General features: G+C 39.3%; 1 protein-coding gene across 7 annotated transcripts in view; it reads left to right on the forward strand.

Moving 5' to 3' along the window:
- The first annotated feature begins 249 nt into the window (after positions 1–249).
- The window catches only part of RUFY2 (RUN and FYVE domain containing 2), a 29,106-nt gene continuing 13,653 nt past the window's right edge, over positions 250–15,702 (forward strand). For 6 of the 7 annotated variants that reach the window (XM_075109620.1, XM_075109614.1, XM_075109619.1 and 3 more), the window contains exons 1-11: positions 250–418; positions 3,068–3,241; positions 3,738–3,855; positions 5,352–5,453; positions 6,760–6,883; positions 9,112–9,173; positions 9,769–9,834; positions 12,250–12,319; positions 13,528–13,629; positions 14,407–14,523; positions 15,123–15,290. In XM_075109620.1, coding sequence (XP_074965721.1) covers positions 265–418; positions 3,068–3,241; positions 3,738–3,855; positions 5,352–5,453; positions 6,760–6,883; positions 9,112–9,173; positions 9,769–9,834; positions 12,250–12,319; positions 13,528–13,629; positions 14,407–14,523; positions 15,123–15,290 — 1,257 coding nt within the window. In that variant the 5' untranslated portion in view covers positions 250–264. The remainder of the gene's footprint in view (positions 419–3,067; positions 3,242–3,737; positions 3,856–5,351; positions 5,454–6,759; positions 6,884–9,111; positions 9,174–9,768; positions 9,835–12,249; positions 12,320–13,527; positions 13,630–14,406; positions 14,524–15,122; positions 15,291–15,702) is intronic. The other variant, XM_075109615.1, reaches the window with a different exon arrangement.

Here is a 15,702-nt window from a genome sequence, read left to right on the forward strand (position 1 = left end):
GATTTTGAACAAAACTCAGCTGTTGAAGCTTTCAGTCACACAAGAGAGGGTGAGTAGTCTCAAGTTTACGCTGCTTGTTTGTGCTACTCTCCTACTCAGCCAGGAGAACCGTGACAGCTGCCCTGAGGCTCTGGGCCAGCTCTCTGAGGCAATGCAGCTGCCATCTTTGCTACCGCCCTGCCCAGGCGCGCCGCTTGACGCCTTCTGCGCTCAGGGCAAGAGTTATATTATGAACAGGGCAGCAGGAGCCGCTGAGCTGCCGCGATGCGGGGTATCGCGATAGGAAGCAGAGGGCGGGTCCTCCCACCGGCGGGGGCGCCCTCGGAGGGGCCGAGCCCACGCAGGGGCGGGCCGGGAGGAGCCGCAGGGCCCGCAGGGAGCGGCCGAGGCGGTGGCGGCTCCTCCTCTCCAGCCATGGGTGAGTGGCGGCGGCGGGGAGCGGGGCCGTGCTGGGCGGGGGCCGCCGTGGCTGGCGGAGGGGAAGAAGGGGTCGTGCAAGGGCGGCAGCCGCCCCCTCAGCCGCCGCGGGGAACGGCCGGGAGCCGCGTTGCGGCGGTGTCCGCCCGGGCAGAAAATGTCCGCTGCGGCGGGAGCGGGGCTGGGGGCGGCGGCACCGCGCTGCGGGAGGGCTGCGGGCTTCGTGCCGGGCGGCACGCTTCAGTGGAGGAAAAGACCCGTTTTCTGCTACCTGCCGGGTGACTCAGGGAGACCTTGTTCAGCCTGTAACTGTAGCGACTACACGCTTGATTTCCCCACCACCCCCCCCCCCCACGCCGTTTGCAGTAAGGGTTTGGCTGCTCACCCAAACTGGGAGAGGAATGTTGTATATAATACGTATGTAATGGGCCAAGCCTCGCTAGTCAGACTCTGGGGATGCTGGAGGCATCAGTGCCACCTGCAAATAGTCACTTTGGGGGTGCTGCTTTGGGGCGAGGAGAGCCCTTGAGGGTTCTTCATAGCTCATTTTGCTCCATGTATGTACAGTCTCCCCCATACAATCCCTGACCAGCAGTTACTAGAGAACGTGCCATGTGAAATTCTAAATCTTGATCTGTTTTTTAAGAAGCAGTTGAAGGAAAATAACTATATTCAGGTAGACCATGCTTTAAAACAGACCTAAAATGTGGTTCTGCCTCAGAAAGACCAGGCAAGAGGGCTGACAATTGAAAGGACAGTAGACGTGGAAGTCTGTGGGGAGTGTCAGCTCCAAAAGTCAAAATGAGGTCACCTAAAAAAGGAATTTGTAAGATGCCTTTGGGGAGGTAGACTTGAATGCGAACCAAGGGAGAGCTATCCACCTGAAGTCTGAATCGAACAAGGCTTTTTCTACAATAACGTTTGTATTTAGTACTGTCAATAGCAAACCTAATAAAAAAGCAGGAAGTCCGACATGACCTATATCAACAGAGACGCTCCTGTTACAAGCTTCCATCTGTTCCAGACAGGGGTACTGATCTTGCTCTTGGTAGGGTTGATTCAGTCCCCGGAGGTTGAACATGCAGGGAGTCAAGAGGCAAACTAGGGAGCTGTGGCTGCTAACTGGGTAATTTCTTGCCAGAGCACTGTTGCTAATTGTCTGCTATGTTTTCTACCATCTTTTAGTGTTTTCTGTTGAAGTACTGGTAAGTTGAGAGACTATAAAAGTAGTTTTTAAGATTACCTCGGGTGCATCATGTCAGTCTTTTTTTTTTTTGTAGAGAACTGAGATAGTTTAGGTTGTTTGGTAATATGTTAATTTGATATTTGGCAGGCAGGAATACGGAAAACTAGAAAGTAATTTTCTAAGTTTCTAATAACTAAAGCTGTGGTATGCAAGAAGCAAGACAAGTAACTTCATTGCTGTTTGAGGAACTGAGAAAGTATCCATCTGTTATAATGATTTGGGGGTTTTTGCTTTTAATGTGTACAGTTCTTCATGCTTTCTGATGTGCAAAGAGAGAAGATCATATACCAATACCCAGATTTGCAGAGGAGAAGAGGCTTGTATTTTTTTCTCAGACAAAAATCTCTATGGATATTTTGCCATCTGTGTCTCAATGTCTTAAAAAAGATGATCCGTGTTCTTTGTTTGTTTGGGTTTTTTTGTTTAATTTGTTAGATTTTACTGCAGAAAACAGTAAATAATCAACTTTTTTTGCTTCTTTCCAAGTTACGTCGATCGTGGTGAATGAACATAAGGTTGTTTTGTCGCTGTTTCAGTTTGGCAAAATAGAGGATGGCCTGAATGTTTGAATTGCTTCATTACAGATGAAAATAAATTAAGAATCTCCCGAACACTGTAGTTTCAGTAGCAGGTGCTCTAAGAAGAGGAACCGCCTTCATTCTGTCAGATTAAGATGATTATAAAGACTCACGGATTTTTTTACTGATTAGATTTAATCCCAAATGTATTTTTGTAGTGTACATTTTGTAAAGCTTACCAAAAACATTTTAAAGATAAAGAAAAACCTTTAGATCTTACGACAATATTTTGTAGCTATATGAGAATATATGAGAAATATGAGAAATTTTGGTATGTAGTATCTTCCTGAAACTTCTCCTGGTTTACCGGCTGAGGCTATGTGCAGCCTAAGAAGGAAAGCATGTGTTTATTTCACTGTGAAATGAAGACTACAGTGGAAAGTGATTATGCGATGATGATGTATGTTTCTGTAGGTAAACTATAAACCACAAAATAGATACTTATATTAATAGGAATGCTGCTTTGCTATCATGGTAAGGGCACTCATTGAGGTTATGCGGCAGAGCTTTTGAGTGCAGCATTGGTGCCTGTGTTAATCTGCAGTTACTGACTGCTTCCAGGATGTACTGAGACAACCCAAGAACTGACAATTCTGGCCTTTTTTTTCCCTTCACTTATTAAAACAACGTAAGAACTGTAAGGGTGTTTGTTAGATTGGATACTTTTCTGTATCATGGTGGTTTGTAGCACTTAACTAAATTATTCTTTTGAGTTTACCTAGTTTAAGATAAGTTTTTCTTAGAACAAGGTGTCCAGGAAGCATTTTATTATTTTGCATCTCTTCTAAAATTTGAACAATAACTTTTTTTTTCTTTATTGTCTTAGCTGTAAAGGACCCTACAGCTGTAGAAAGAGCAAATTTACTGAACATGGCTAAATTGAGTATCAAAGGACTCATTGAATCAGCTTTGAGCTTTGGCCGCACACTGGATTCTGACTACCCACCTTTGCAGCAGTTCTTTGTTGTCATGGAGCACTGCCTGAAGCATGGCCTTAAAGGTGTGGTAATTGCTCTAGCTGTGTATTTCTCCTCCAAATATGTTGTTTTTCTTCCTTTCTTTCTTGAATGAGAGAAAATTGAGGTATTTTATGCTGCTTTAAGAAGTGAAGAAAATACGTAAATTATAATCTTTTATAATTAATAGCATCATTATTGATACTTCACAACAATCACTTCCACATTTGCCAACTTTTTCTTTTGTATACCATTTGTTGTGAGTGGTCCAGGGCTTACCATAACTCCATGCATGTACGTAGCTTATATTTTTAGCTAGTCATCCTTTTTATATTGTTTTGTTCTAGCACAGCAATTTTATGTTCGCAGAAAAGTAATTCAGAAAATGGCTTTGGATACTGGTGAACTGATCAGTGTTGCAGTTACCTGTTAACTGGAAGTTTAGGCTCAGCAGTTAACCGTTTCATCTCACCAGCTATTTTGAAGGAAGGTACTCCAGCAATTTAAATTAATTCAGTAACTTATTTTTTCTTTTCCTAGTAAGAAAATCCTTTCTAAGTTATAATAAAACCATCTGGGGTCCTCTGGAACTTGTGGAGAAATTATATCCAGAAGCTGAGGAAATAGCAGCAAGTGTCAGAGATTTGCCTGGCCTTAAGTAAGTAGTATTGGTAAAATACAGCAAGAAAATAAAGGACCTGATAGAGAATCTACACCTGTCTCATGATTTCCTTTGAAACAGCTAGCACATGATATTGGGGGAGAGCACAGGTGAATCTTGCTAGCTTTTCATGTTCTGTACGAAACAGCTAAAAAAGTAGGATTTTTATGCTCTTTTCTGATGTTTTGGGGAGAAAGTTATCTGAATGGTGGACAAAAACGGTGCAAAAAGGAGCAGGTTGTGTGTCAGTCTGCAGTCTAGAACTGCAGCAAACACGTGTGTCTAGTCAGCAAAGGCTGTATAAAAACAAAAGGTAACATGCTGAAGAGGAAAGTATTAGACAGCTTTTCATATTCTTCTGTGTAGGGTCATTTTAAAATGTAAATATAGTTGTTGTAGTGTGAACTACAATCTCCTCCCATTCCTCTCCACTCTGCTTTTGTATTTAGCTTTATCACTGGCCGAACATTAAATTCCAAAATGTTTTGGTTACATTGTGATTGATATATGGTAGCGTGAGGGTTATAATTTATAGCTTTAGACCTTATTTACAGCACATAGGTATATAAATTATTATTATTTATTGTTACATAAATTATTATTTACTCTTGTATCAGACCAGTTGAAATAATACCCTTTGCCAAGCGTGTTGCACTCTTCCTATCTTGATGCAGCATGTGGGGTTTTGGGTTTGGTTTTTTTTGCATTTATGTGCTCACCACTTCCAAAGTGCTCAAGCACTCGAAAAGGAGGATCTAAAGGTCCAGGTTTAATTTGTTGGATATTAATGTTTGCCAGTTACATGCCAGTTTCATCGTTTTTGAATTGTCTTTCTAAGATGCCACTGAATTTGTAAACAAGTATGAGTTAAAGCTAGAATTCAGTACATGTTGTGTAGACCCAGAGAATATGATTGGGAAGCCAAGCTTGAATGATGAATTGTAATGGACGTTCTGTTATTTTTCTCGCAACTCCTCTGAAGGCTTTGTAAGCAAGTTGCAGAAAGGAGTCTGAATTGTCGCAGATGTTTTACTTCAGCTAGAAACAGGGCTTTGAAGATCATTGTTACAGGCGCTGTCAGGTTAGGAAGAAGGTGATTACACGAAAACAGCACCACTCTTAAAAATTCTGTGCATGCTGGTAGCCATGTACTTGTGAGAACAAAGCACATTCAGTTATAAATTTGCGTGTTTTCACTTTCTGAGCAAACCAGTTAATTTTGCTGTTGGGCTGTTGTGGTTCCTCTATTCCTGTTCTTTCCAGGGCCTGCTCCCAAGCCCAGCTGATTTGATGAAAATTTTTCTGATACTATCCCAAAGCTTGGAGTCAAAGCCTAGACATTATGGCTTACCAGACTGCATTGCTCAACTAGTAGTTTAAAATACTCTTTCAAAAATACCAATTTCTCTACCAATAGACTGGTGTTTAAGACAGTGAATTAATTTATATATTGTTGATTTGGGACTGTTTGTCTTCATGCCCTTTTTTTTCAGAACACCACTGGGCCGTGCCCGGGCCTGGTTACGGTTAGCACTAATGCAGAAGAAAATGGCTGACTACCTTCGCTGTTTAATCATTCAGAGAGATCTTCTCAGGTAAACAATTGAGTAGATTTTGGTTGTAATTTATTTTTGGAAATTTAATCTGAGAAAAAAAAAATCATTATTTTCTGTTAGCTACTTTTGACTCTTAGTGTAGCAAAGTGTAGCTTCTGGCCTGTGGGCTGATTTCTTCCAGTCCTTAGGGTAGAGGGGCGAAACACCTCATCAAGATTGAGGGCCAGCTGATGGGTAAAGAAATGTTTCCTCCCTGTTATGTAGGTGGGCCTTCTGCAATGTGCCTGACTGTTCTTTAATAGATGAGATTGATGTGGAAGGGCTCCTAATGCTTTCCTCTGCCATGCAGAATAAGGCCTAGTAACCTCTGGAGAGGAGATGAATTCACCCCTACCATATGCATGGTTCCCTACTGAGCTACCGTTGCATGGAGGACAATTGCCTTAGAACTGCGAAAGGAAAGGAAAGCTCAAAACTGGCCTTGCTCTCTTCTAGTATAACTTCTTTCTGATGGGGTAGTTGAAGCACAAGGGGCAAAAAAACCTTGTCGTCTTAATCTCAGTTCTATAACCTATACATATTTTTAAGACTTTTCTTGTATGTCTAGATAATGTTGGTATGTCAGGATGACATTGGTGTTCAACAGCTGTGGCTTTTCCATTGAAAGCACAGTTTGTTTCGTAGAGATGAAAGCTTTATTTAAAAGCTTTATTTAAAAAAATACAAGGAGGAGGCAGTAAATGTTGGTATTCTGTTGCTCAGTGGAGTATTTTTCTTTTAAAAACTTTTTTAGTATTTCAGCCCTTTCTGTTTCTTTTTTACCCATTTCATCTCTTACTTGGCTGCTTTAATTTCAAGTCTGTTTTCATTGAAGTCCAGACCTTTTTTCACATGAGGTAAAATTTTTACCATTCTTCTCTTCTTTTGCATTCTCTAGTGTTTCTTAACAACGTAAGAATTGTCTAACTCAATGTGGCCAAGCATTCATCTGTTGCAGTATTTTATTCAAAAGTGGCTAGTAGCAAGTGAAGAGCCTTTTTTTTTTTTTTTTTTAATTATTTTAAAAGGCAAAATAAGCCTTGCACAAGCTCAAGCAGCTTGTGGCTCAGATTTCTGGAGCCAAAGGTAGTATCTTTGTTTGTAATAGCCTCTGAGACAAACCATGCACTTCGAATCTTTAAATATTTAGGAGGTGAAAGTACGGACAGACCCAGTTCATCTTTAAGGATGTTGGAGTACGGCTAAAATAAGAGAAACAATTCAGATTGAGATGTCACTTATTATTAATTTATTGCATGTAAAGATACTGAGCATACCCATAAGATGCAATTTTCTTCTTTAACAGTGAATTTTATGAGTATCATGCACTAATGATGGAGGAAGAAGGAGCGGTTATTGTTGGGCTGTTAGTTGGGTTAAATGTGATAGATGCTAACCTGTGTGTGAAGGGAGAAGACCTAGATTCACAAGTAAGTCAATACAGGTAAAGTAACGTACATACAATCCGTAAGATTTCTACGTACAGTGAATTTTGTTACTGCGGAGTTATGACTTGTTAGAAATCTTACTAGAGACTGTTTAGGGCATGATCCAGCTCCTGGGTCAGTGGAGGCTGTTGCATTAACCACAGTATCAGTTGGGTCAGACCTTTAGATGGTGGTAATTGTCTGAGTGCAAGGGTAAAGTTTTATGCTTTGTCATCAAATGCATGCAATAGTAGCAATGCAGAGTTCCTTCCATCTTAATTGCATAACTTGTCCTTTTCCTTTGCGGGAGAAGTACAGTTCCTTGATCAGTTTATCCCATTTGGTTCATTTATTGTTGTTCTGGAACATAATTGGAACGTTTCAAGGACCCAGAACAAAAGCCTGCTTTGCGTAGTGTAATAAAGGACCTTCTAAGAGGGCTGCTGCTTTCAGTCTGCAAAGCAAGACTTAGAATTATTCTTCCTTTGCAAACTGCTTTGACTTTGAACTCTGATCTTTTCCAAAAAAATCTTGATGGATTCTTTTTAAAGGCAGACGCACAAATGTTCATAAGTAAATGTAGGCTGTGTTCAGTCCTGATTGGTTTTGTCCAGCTTCTTTGTGGAAAAAATCGTAATAGTTTAAGTTGGCAGTGTCAGGTTTATGGTTGAATTTGATGACCTTAAAGGTCTTTTCCAACCTAAATGATTCTGTGATTCTAAGTGATGATTACTGCATTTCAGCATATATTTGATGAAAAAGCAATTTTTATGGCAAAAGTTATAGCTAATTGGGTATGTGTGCTGTTGAATCATAGGGTTAATTTGTCTTCAGTTGTTCATTCTAGTTACTATCTCATGTTTTAGGCACTGATCTTGTGTACCAGAAGACTTAATATTAGAAGGCCTGTAATTATAGAAAACTTAAGATTGTGCTTCTCTTAGTACTGAGAATTACAAGCGTGTGTTATAAATGAGAAAATCTATTGCTAGCTGTGCCTTTGTTATCTACGTCACTTGTGGTTTTGCTGTATGAGGGGAGATAAAATTTGATTTGAGGAGGGTAGTAGTGGCTGTCCAGATGAGATTGAAGAATAATTCTGTTTGTGACGAGTTCTTTAAATAAGGCACTTTCTCAGAGAAGCCAGAGGCAGCAAGTTGTATTGAGCAGAGAGAGAAACTTCTGAAGGAGGATGGAAGTTGCATCCAGGAGCATATTTTCCTGTGTTAGAAGAATGCTGTTCAGTGGTGAAATGTGTGTATGCACACATGGAGAATTAAAACAAAGTAACTTTGTAGAGATATAATTTTACTTTTTTATGGAACTAGTGTTTTGCTTTAATAAGCAAAATATGTTTTTAAAAAAGCTTTTAGAGGAGAGACTTTTTAGAAAAGAGATGGAAAGAACAGGTAGAAGACCATCGTAGGAAACTGACAGGAGAGCATTGTACAAAGCAAGAAAGTTTTAGACTTAGCAAGTTACTTGTATTCAAAAGCTAAAGGGAGTGCAAGAAGGAAGCAGTAGATCAGAGAAACTGAAATACTTTTGTGAAGAGGCAACAGCTAGAGACAGCTAGAGTTAAATACTTTTGCTAGAGGTCCAGGAAAAGTTGGAAGCAGAACTCATGGTAATGTTATTTATAGTATATATGATTAAATTACAATTGAGTAGAAAATAAATTAATTAGATTCAGACTTAGAAGGTTTAAAAAATGAATGCAGTTGAGTTGGCACATCTGGGAATCAGCAAGTGTGGAGAAGTAGTGTTATTCAGCAAGGAATATCGAAAAGCTAAACGTGGTGGAAACATCAGTCTGGGAGATGTGCTATGACAGGAAACCGTGTGAAACACTACAAATTATCACAAGTCAGCTCAATCCGTGATAGGGTTGAGTAGTATCTGATAATTCCCCAAATGAAAGTCGTCCTGTAGTTTCTTGGCTAAGCTCAGTCAGAGGTAAGAAGTCATCTTTTGGGGGGGGATTTGGTACCTGCCGTGTTGTTAATTTTGTTCAAAGGTAACATAATTCTTAATAAATACGTGAGACTACACTTAAAAAAAATCTTGTTTAAAATGTTACGGTTCAGGTTTTTGAGCTTCTGGCTGAAACTGGACCAATCTTTAAAAAGCTGCTGTAATTGAGGTTTTAGGAATTATGTAGATACAAGACTGTGAATATCAACAGCAGTTACTTGTATTATACGAAACTGTGTACGTTTGCTTTCCCCTAGGTTGGGGTGATCGATTTCTCTATGTATTTAAAGAGTGATGATGACATTGGGGGTAAGGAAAGGTACGTCCTCACCAAATACCTCAGATTTTGCATGTTAACAAATGATTTATTGACTGCTGCCCTGTTCTTTGTAGAAATAAGTCAGGTTCCCTAAAGTTTAAGTTCTCTGATCTCGCAATGTTGAGAAAAACTGTTCGCTACATTGTTCTGTTATTACTAGTTAGCTGGATGAATATTTATGCTCTGAAGCAAGCCTCAGCAACATCACCTACTTCCTTTTCCTGATAGACAGTACTGGAGGATCGCAAGGCAGCAGTGAAAAAGAACCTGCTAACCTTTAAGCCCTCAGCTTGGGATTTAGTCAGTATTTTAAAGAACCAGAGTTATGGCAGAGTAAATAAACATCCTTTTTCTTTTGAGACTGTATATGTTCTTATGTTTCATGTAGAGAAATCGTTTGCAGTTAAAGCATGGGGGTTTTTTGTCTCTCGCTGATAAGTGTAAGTTACTGACTTCGTGATCATGAGATGAAGTTGCTTCCTTTCTTATTAAAAAGCGCAGTTAGGATGGATATTTGCATACCATAGGTATATTTGCAGTACATAGTTTACTATGTAATTTTGTTAAAGCTAATGTTGTTATGTGCTTGCTTTAGGAATGTACAGATTGCAGCAATTTTGGACCAAAAGAATTATGTTGAAGAGCTAAACAGACAACTGAAGTAAGTATTACTTTGAAGTATGCAGGCTTACAGGTAAAACACCTCTAATTCCGTTGGAGAAAGGGGTGCAAATTCTTCATGTTTGGACTGAGGATGTAGTGAAGTTGGAAGGGATACAGTCTTCTGGAGAGGCTTAGGAGGTCTCAGTTTTCATGCTTTTATTTTTGACAGTCAGAACCTTTATTCTTCAAAGAAACAAAAAACATCAGGCCAACACTGATCAAGGTCCTTATGATTCATAACTTCAGAGGAACGAAAAGCTTGATCTGGATTTTAACAGGTTTCAGAAAGTATTATTGAGTGTTCTGGGTGAATCCACATGTTTTTGTTCTGTTGTCTTTCATAATATTTTAGTTTGCAGCTTTAATGTGTAGGTCCAAAACTGAATAGGTTCACTGCTTGCTGGAATCTACCTACACATTGTAGGTTGTGGTTCCTGTAAGAACAGTTTTCAAGAAAGCAGCCTTTCCCTCTTACTTTGCTGGATGGTGCAAACCTCGTCTACCTCTATGTATGTTACTCTACAGATAGGGGAACAATGATTGTAATTCTCTGAGTAATATTGTACAAAATTAAACAGTGTGAGGAGCTTAAAAAAACAAAACAAAAACCCCCAAAGAACTTCTGTAGAATCTGTAGTATAGCTGATTTTCTTGATCCCTTCTTGAAATGTAATTGTATTTTTTCGATTTCTAATGCTGGTAATTGTGATTATTAGTTATTATATGGCTACTGTTGGGGTAAAGATACACTCGGTTGAAACTGTGTCAGTCACTGAGCAGAAACCTTCAACAGGGTAAAATGACTGTGTGCATCAAGTACGAGCAAAATGAAAGTAAGTTAAGGAAGAGAAAGGAACTATTGCAATTAAGAACAGTGGTGTTTGTGTGAGGATAGCTGTCATTATTCAGCTGAGCCCCTGTGTATTGAGTATGTTCTTGTACACTGGTTTATCACAGAATGGCAGGGGTTGGAAGGGACCTCTGGAGATCATCTTGTCCAACCCCCTGCTTGAGCAGGCACCCCCAGAGCAGGGGGCACAGGACTGCATCCAGGTGGGGTTTGAACATCCCCAGAGAAGGAGACTCCACAGCCTCCCTGGGCAGCCTGTGCCACTGCTCTGGCACCTGCACGGGAAAGGAGTTTTTTCTCATATTTAAGTGGAACTTCCTGTGTTCCAACTTGTGCCCATCGCCCCTTGTCCTGTTGTTGGGCACCACTGAAAAGAGTCCAGCCGCATCCTCTTGACACCCGCCCTTCAGATACTTAGAAGTATTGATAAAATCCCCCCTCAGTCTTCTCCAGGCTAAACAAACCCAAGTCTTTCAGCCTTTCCTCATAAGGGAGATGCTCCAGTCCCCTGATCATATTGGTAGCTCTCCGCTGGACTTGCTTGAGCAGTTCCCTGTCCTTCTTGAACTGAGTGGCCCAAACTGGACACAGTACTCCAGATGTGGCCTCACTAGGGCAGAGCAGAGGGGCAGGATAACCTCCCTCCTTTCAGTGCACCCCTTTTTGGCCACAGGGGCACATTGTGGCTCATGATCAATCTGCTGTCCACCAGCACTCCCAGGTCCTTCTCAACAGAGCTGCTTTCCAGCAGGTGGAAAGCATGCGTTGGAATTGCTTGCAAACCAGTGGTTCAGCAGCTCTCCTATTTTCTTTCAGGTCAGCTCTTCCTTTCCACACATCCTCAAATACATTAATCTCCTCTGCCTTTCCATTCTTAATGAGCTGGTAACTTCTGAGGACGCCCTAGTAGAAATAGGTGGGAAAGTAAATAATGTTACAGCATAGGTTTGCATTTTTTTCTGTGTGTGAAGTGCAGCCTAAAAAATTGTGCTTACAGCAGAAATAGGAAATCAGGTAATGGAGAAGGCTTGGATGTAGTTTGATATGATAAAAAAACCACAGAGTAATAAAAGGGAATAAAATTCTGATGAGACTTATAAATGAAGTCAAGAAGCATCAAGAAGGAAGTAGCCTGAGGATAAATCTCAAAAAAATGTGGAGAAGCAAATAATTTCAGAAAAGAAGTGGGTTTTGGAGGAAAGAACCTGGAGAAGGGTTTCATTATACGGGGGGAGAAAATCCAAGAAAATTGTAAACTATCTGTCAAGGGAACTTATTAAATGTTTGAATACAATATGGTTGTGAGCATAAAGGAAAGGGAGAATGCATGTTAGGTGACACCCAGCCAGGAGTTTAAGTGACAGGGATGACATTGGGAGTTGGAAAGTAGTACATAAATGTTCAACAAAGGAAACTAATTTTCTTATATTTAGGAAAGCCTCAAATAATGGTAGCAGACCTTTTAGCACTTAACCATTAGTCAATATATCTCACATTAAAGCTTTTGAGCTTGGTTAAATGAGTTTTGATGTAATTTTAAATAACTTTTTTTTTCTTTTCCAGTAGCACAGTTAGCAGTCTACATGCAAGAGTTGATTCACTAGAAAAATCAAACACTAAACTGATTGAAGAGGTATTATTCTATTTAGTAATGTATAATGCATATTATTTCCTCTCATACTATTTTTCTAGATATATTATTTTAATCTACATAAGTTCTGCATAATATGTTTGGGTACCTTTATTTTGGCTTGAAGAAAAGGTGCAGTAGCTGCAGGGCTTTGAAGTGAGCTTGCCTAGATAGCCTGCAGCATCAGTAAAAAGAACATGGCAATTTCCCAGTTTGGACAAAAGCAGAAGAGAAGCCTTTCTTAGTGCCAGCTGTCAGTCTGATTTGTGCAGGTGACTAGTCCGTAATGGATGACACCAGTAGCTACAAAGAGACAGAAAGTAGTTCACCAAGCAATTTCTGTTACTGTTCTCAGCTTTAGCAAAGGATTGTTTCTTGCTTATTTACCATATGCTCATATAAAGTTTTTACACTTGTCTAGCTCTGCTTTTGTATTTGTATCCTATACTTCTGGTTATCTTTGATGCTTGACTAGATTCCAATATTTTTAGCTTTATGAGAGAGAGAACAATTTTTTTTAAAATTTGAGCTGCTTGAGAAATAGTTAATGAAGTGGAGAATTGAAATGTCTAAATTCAGCTGTGAAGGGATAGCTAGCTCACTCTGGGTCTTAATGTATCCAGATAGAGGGAAAATATTTTTTCTGAGTGTTAATTCTCAGAGTATTCTGGTTCCTTTACCTGCCTTCAGCCCAACTGTCCACCTATTTTGATCAGCTGGCTTATAATTCTGACATTAAGTTATCTACTGTAGGGCCCAGTTACAATGTTTCCTCTTTTGTAAATATGTTTTCTTTTAATCTGGGAGAGGTTTTCTTACGTAAATTGCTCCATATGTTATATTAAGGCGTGCAAAAAAGAACAAAACCAGATATTTTTGAATGAAAATGGAAAGAAAAATTTAGGATGCGGAAAGGGAATTGAGGGTCTTTAAGTCAAAATGAAGCAGTGAAAAGTAAGCATTTCCTTTACTAGACATGAAATAATGAAGTATCTTGAATACCCGTGCTGTTGTGTAATGAAAGCGACTCATTACTAAAACCAGGAGCTTTATGTTTTCTTTAAAAACAATTAAACCTCTGTTTGGTAGACTGTGAGAATAGAGCAGAGAATGTCTTGGCCTTGCATCATCTTTTTCTTTATTTCCACTCACAAAAGTGGTCACACGGATTTTCCTTTTCTTTTCCTTTTTTTTTTTTCCCTAATTTTCAGTTAGCGATAGCCAAAAACAATATAATTAAACTCCAGGAGGAAAACCATCAATTAAGGAGTGAAAATACCCTTATTTTAATGAAAACACAGCATCATCTAGAGGTATGTTAGTTTTACTACATTTAACGTAGTAATGTTGTGTAGTTCATTGTCATTCAAATGATCTTGCACTGCAACTTGAAGTAAGCAGTAGTTGGGCCAAATCTAAAACAACTTTTATTAGGGAAAGGATCTATTAAATCTGGGAAGCTTTATAATGGCATAAGGATATAAAAATTGTAGGACACTAGGTAGTTTTTTAACCATATGTAAATTTTGTAGCATTTTTCCTTGTATTCTTTCCATTTTTCTTCCCTTCTTCCTTTTTTCTTTAGACTGTAAGCTATATCTAAGGACATTTAAGGCAATATTATCTGAAAAATCTTGTCAAAATAGCGTGTGTTTTAATTGGCAAACTGTCCATTCTGACCTGTCTCATTATATGGAATGTCATTTGGAGTAATTGTGTATGCAGTTGCTGGACTTTTTTTTAAAGCTGTGATTTGTAGCTCCCTGTGTAACTTCTTGTATGTGTTTTACAGGTTAATTGGTAAAAGCACAGGTTAAGCAGATGTTTGGATGGCTCAGTACTGAAACAGTTGTGTATTAGAGTGGCTTACTGAAGGAGGAAAGTACTGCAGCAGAGATGTGTATTTCGCTAGATTTACTCAATTATCATTATAAAACTGATGACTCTGTAGCAGAAACAGCTCTTTCCATGTTTGTACTGTGGAGAATATATTTTTGAGCTTCCCCCCCGCCCCGCCCCACAAATGTTAAGTTTATGCTATTAATTGCTAACTTGTGGTGAAGAAAGATGGATTCCCTGCATCTTTGTAGGCAACTAAAGTGGATGTTGAAGCAGAACTTCAGACATACAAACACTCCAGGCAGGGTTTGGATGAAATGTACAATGAAGCACGTAGACAGCTTCGAGAAGAATCACAACTTCGACAAGTAAGTGTTCTTTTCTAGGATTACCCAATGCTTCTAGAAAAGATTATGCTTGAGAAGAGTCAGTATGTAAGTATTTCTAGTTTTGCTTTTGCTGAGCTTAGATGTTGCCTTTAATTGACTTTTCTCTAACTGCCTGTAATAAAAAGGGGTTTTCAATGGAGCAATCAATACATCAGTATTTCTGTGACAGTGTCGCTAAAGCATAGTAAAGAAAATACATTTTCTTTGAGAAATTTTTAGGTAAGTTGTTAGCAATACTGTACGCTCTGCATGTATGCTAAATCTTTCTCGTAGAACGGATTTCTATTTTTATTTTTGTAATTAATACTTATGCAACTCTGTGCAACACTAGCAGGGTAATTTCTGTTGTTAGTTGTCTCCTCCCAAAGTTTAAAAAAACCCATCAGTCACTAAGTACACGAGAATGTAGTGTTTATGTAGTGGATAATTTGCAAAGGTAACGAGGGGCAGAATTTCTGAAGTGGTGAAGTAGGCGGTTCTGTGGCTCTGTTAGTGCTAGCGTTTGTCTTTTTCAAAAGAGAGAAGCTGTTGCATAATTGTTTAAATATTCTGTGTTGCATTGTGTTTGTGTTTTATAGGATATGGAGAATGAGCTAGTGGTTCAAGTTAGTATGAAACATGAGATAGAACTTGCCATGAAGTTGCTGGAGAAGGACATCCATGAGAAGCAGGACACCCTCATAGGCCTTCGACAGCAGCTTGATGAAGTTAAAGCAATCAACATGGAAATGTACCAAAAGCTGCAGGTAAAGGAACAATCTGCTGTTAAACTGATGAAATGACTTTAACAGGAGTGAGAGAGATGCGTTACCATTTCTTTTTGTGAAATACTGCTGTTTGCTTAATTTTTGGTTTCTTTCCGCTTCTTAGGTCAGCTTGTCATTTTGGAACATTACCAATGCAAGCATGATTTCAGATGAAGCAGTTCTTAAGGCAGTCACTTAATGTTAGTGGGTTTATAGAAGAAAAGAGCATAAGAATAAGATCATGGCCTAATAGCATGCTGTGTGGAGTAGAGTGTGTAGTAGTATATCTAATGATAATGACCCTTTTTCACCTGCATTGTATAAAAACCCAAGAGAATGTAGGCATGTAGTGAGGAGTTAAAAGAGGAGATCTGAACTTTCAAAGTAAGGAAAGGCATTTAGAAAACAAGGT

The sequence above is a fragment of the Phalacrocorax aristotelis genome, chromosome 14 (assembly GCF_949628215.1).
Source record: "Phalacrocorax aristotelis chromosome 14, bGulAri2.1, whole genome shotgun sequence".
In the NCBI taxonomy this organism is placed as follows: Eukaryota; Metazoa; Chordata; class Aves; order Suliformes; family Phalacrocoracidae; genus Phalacrocorax; species Phalacrocorax aristotelis.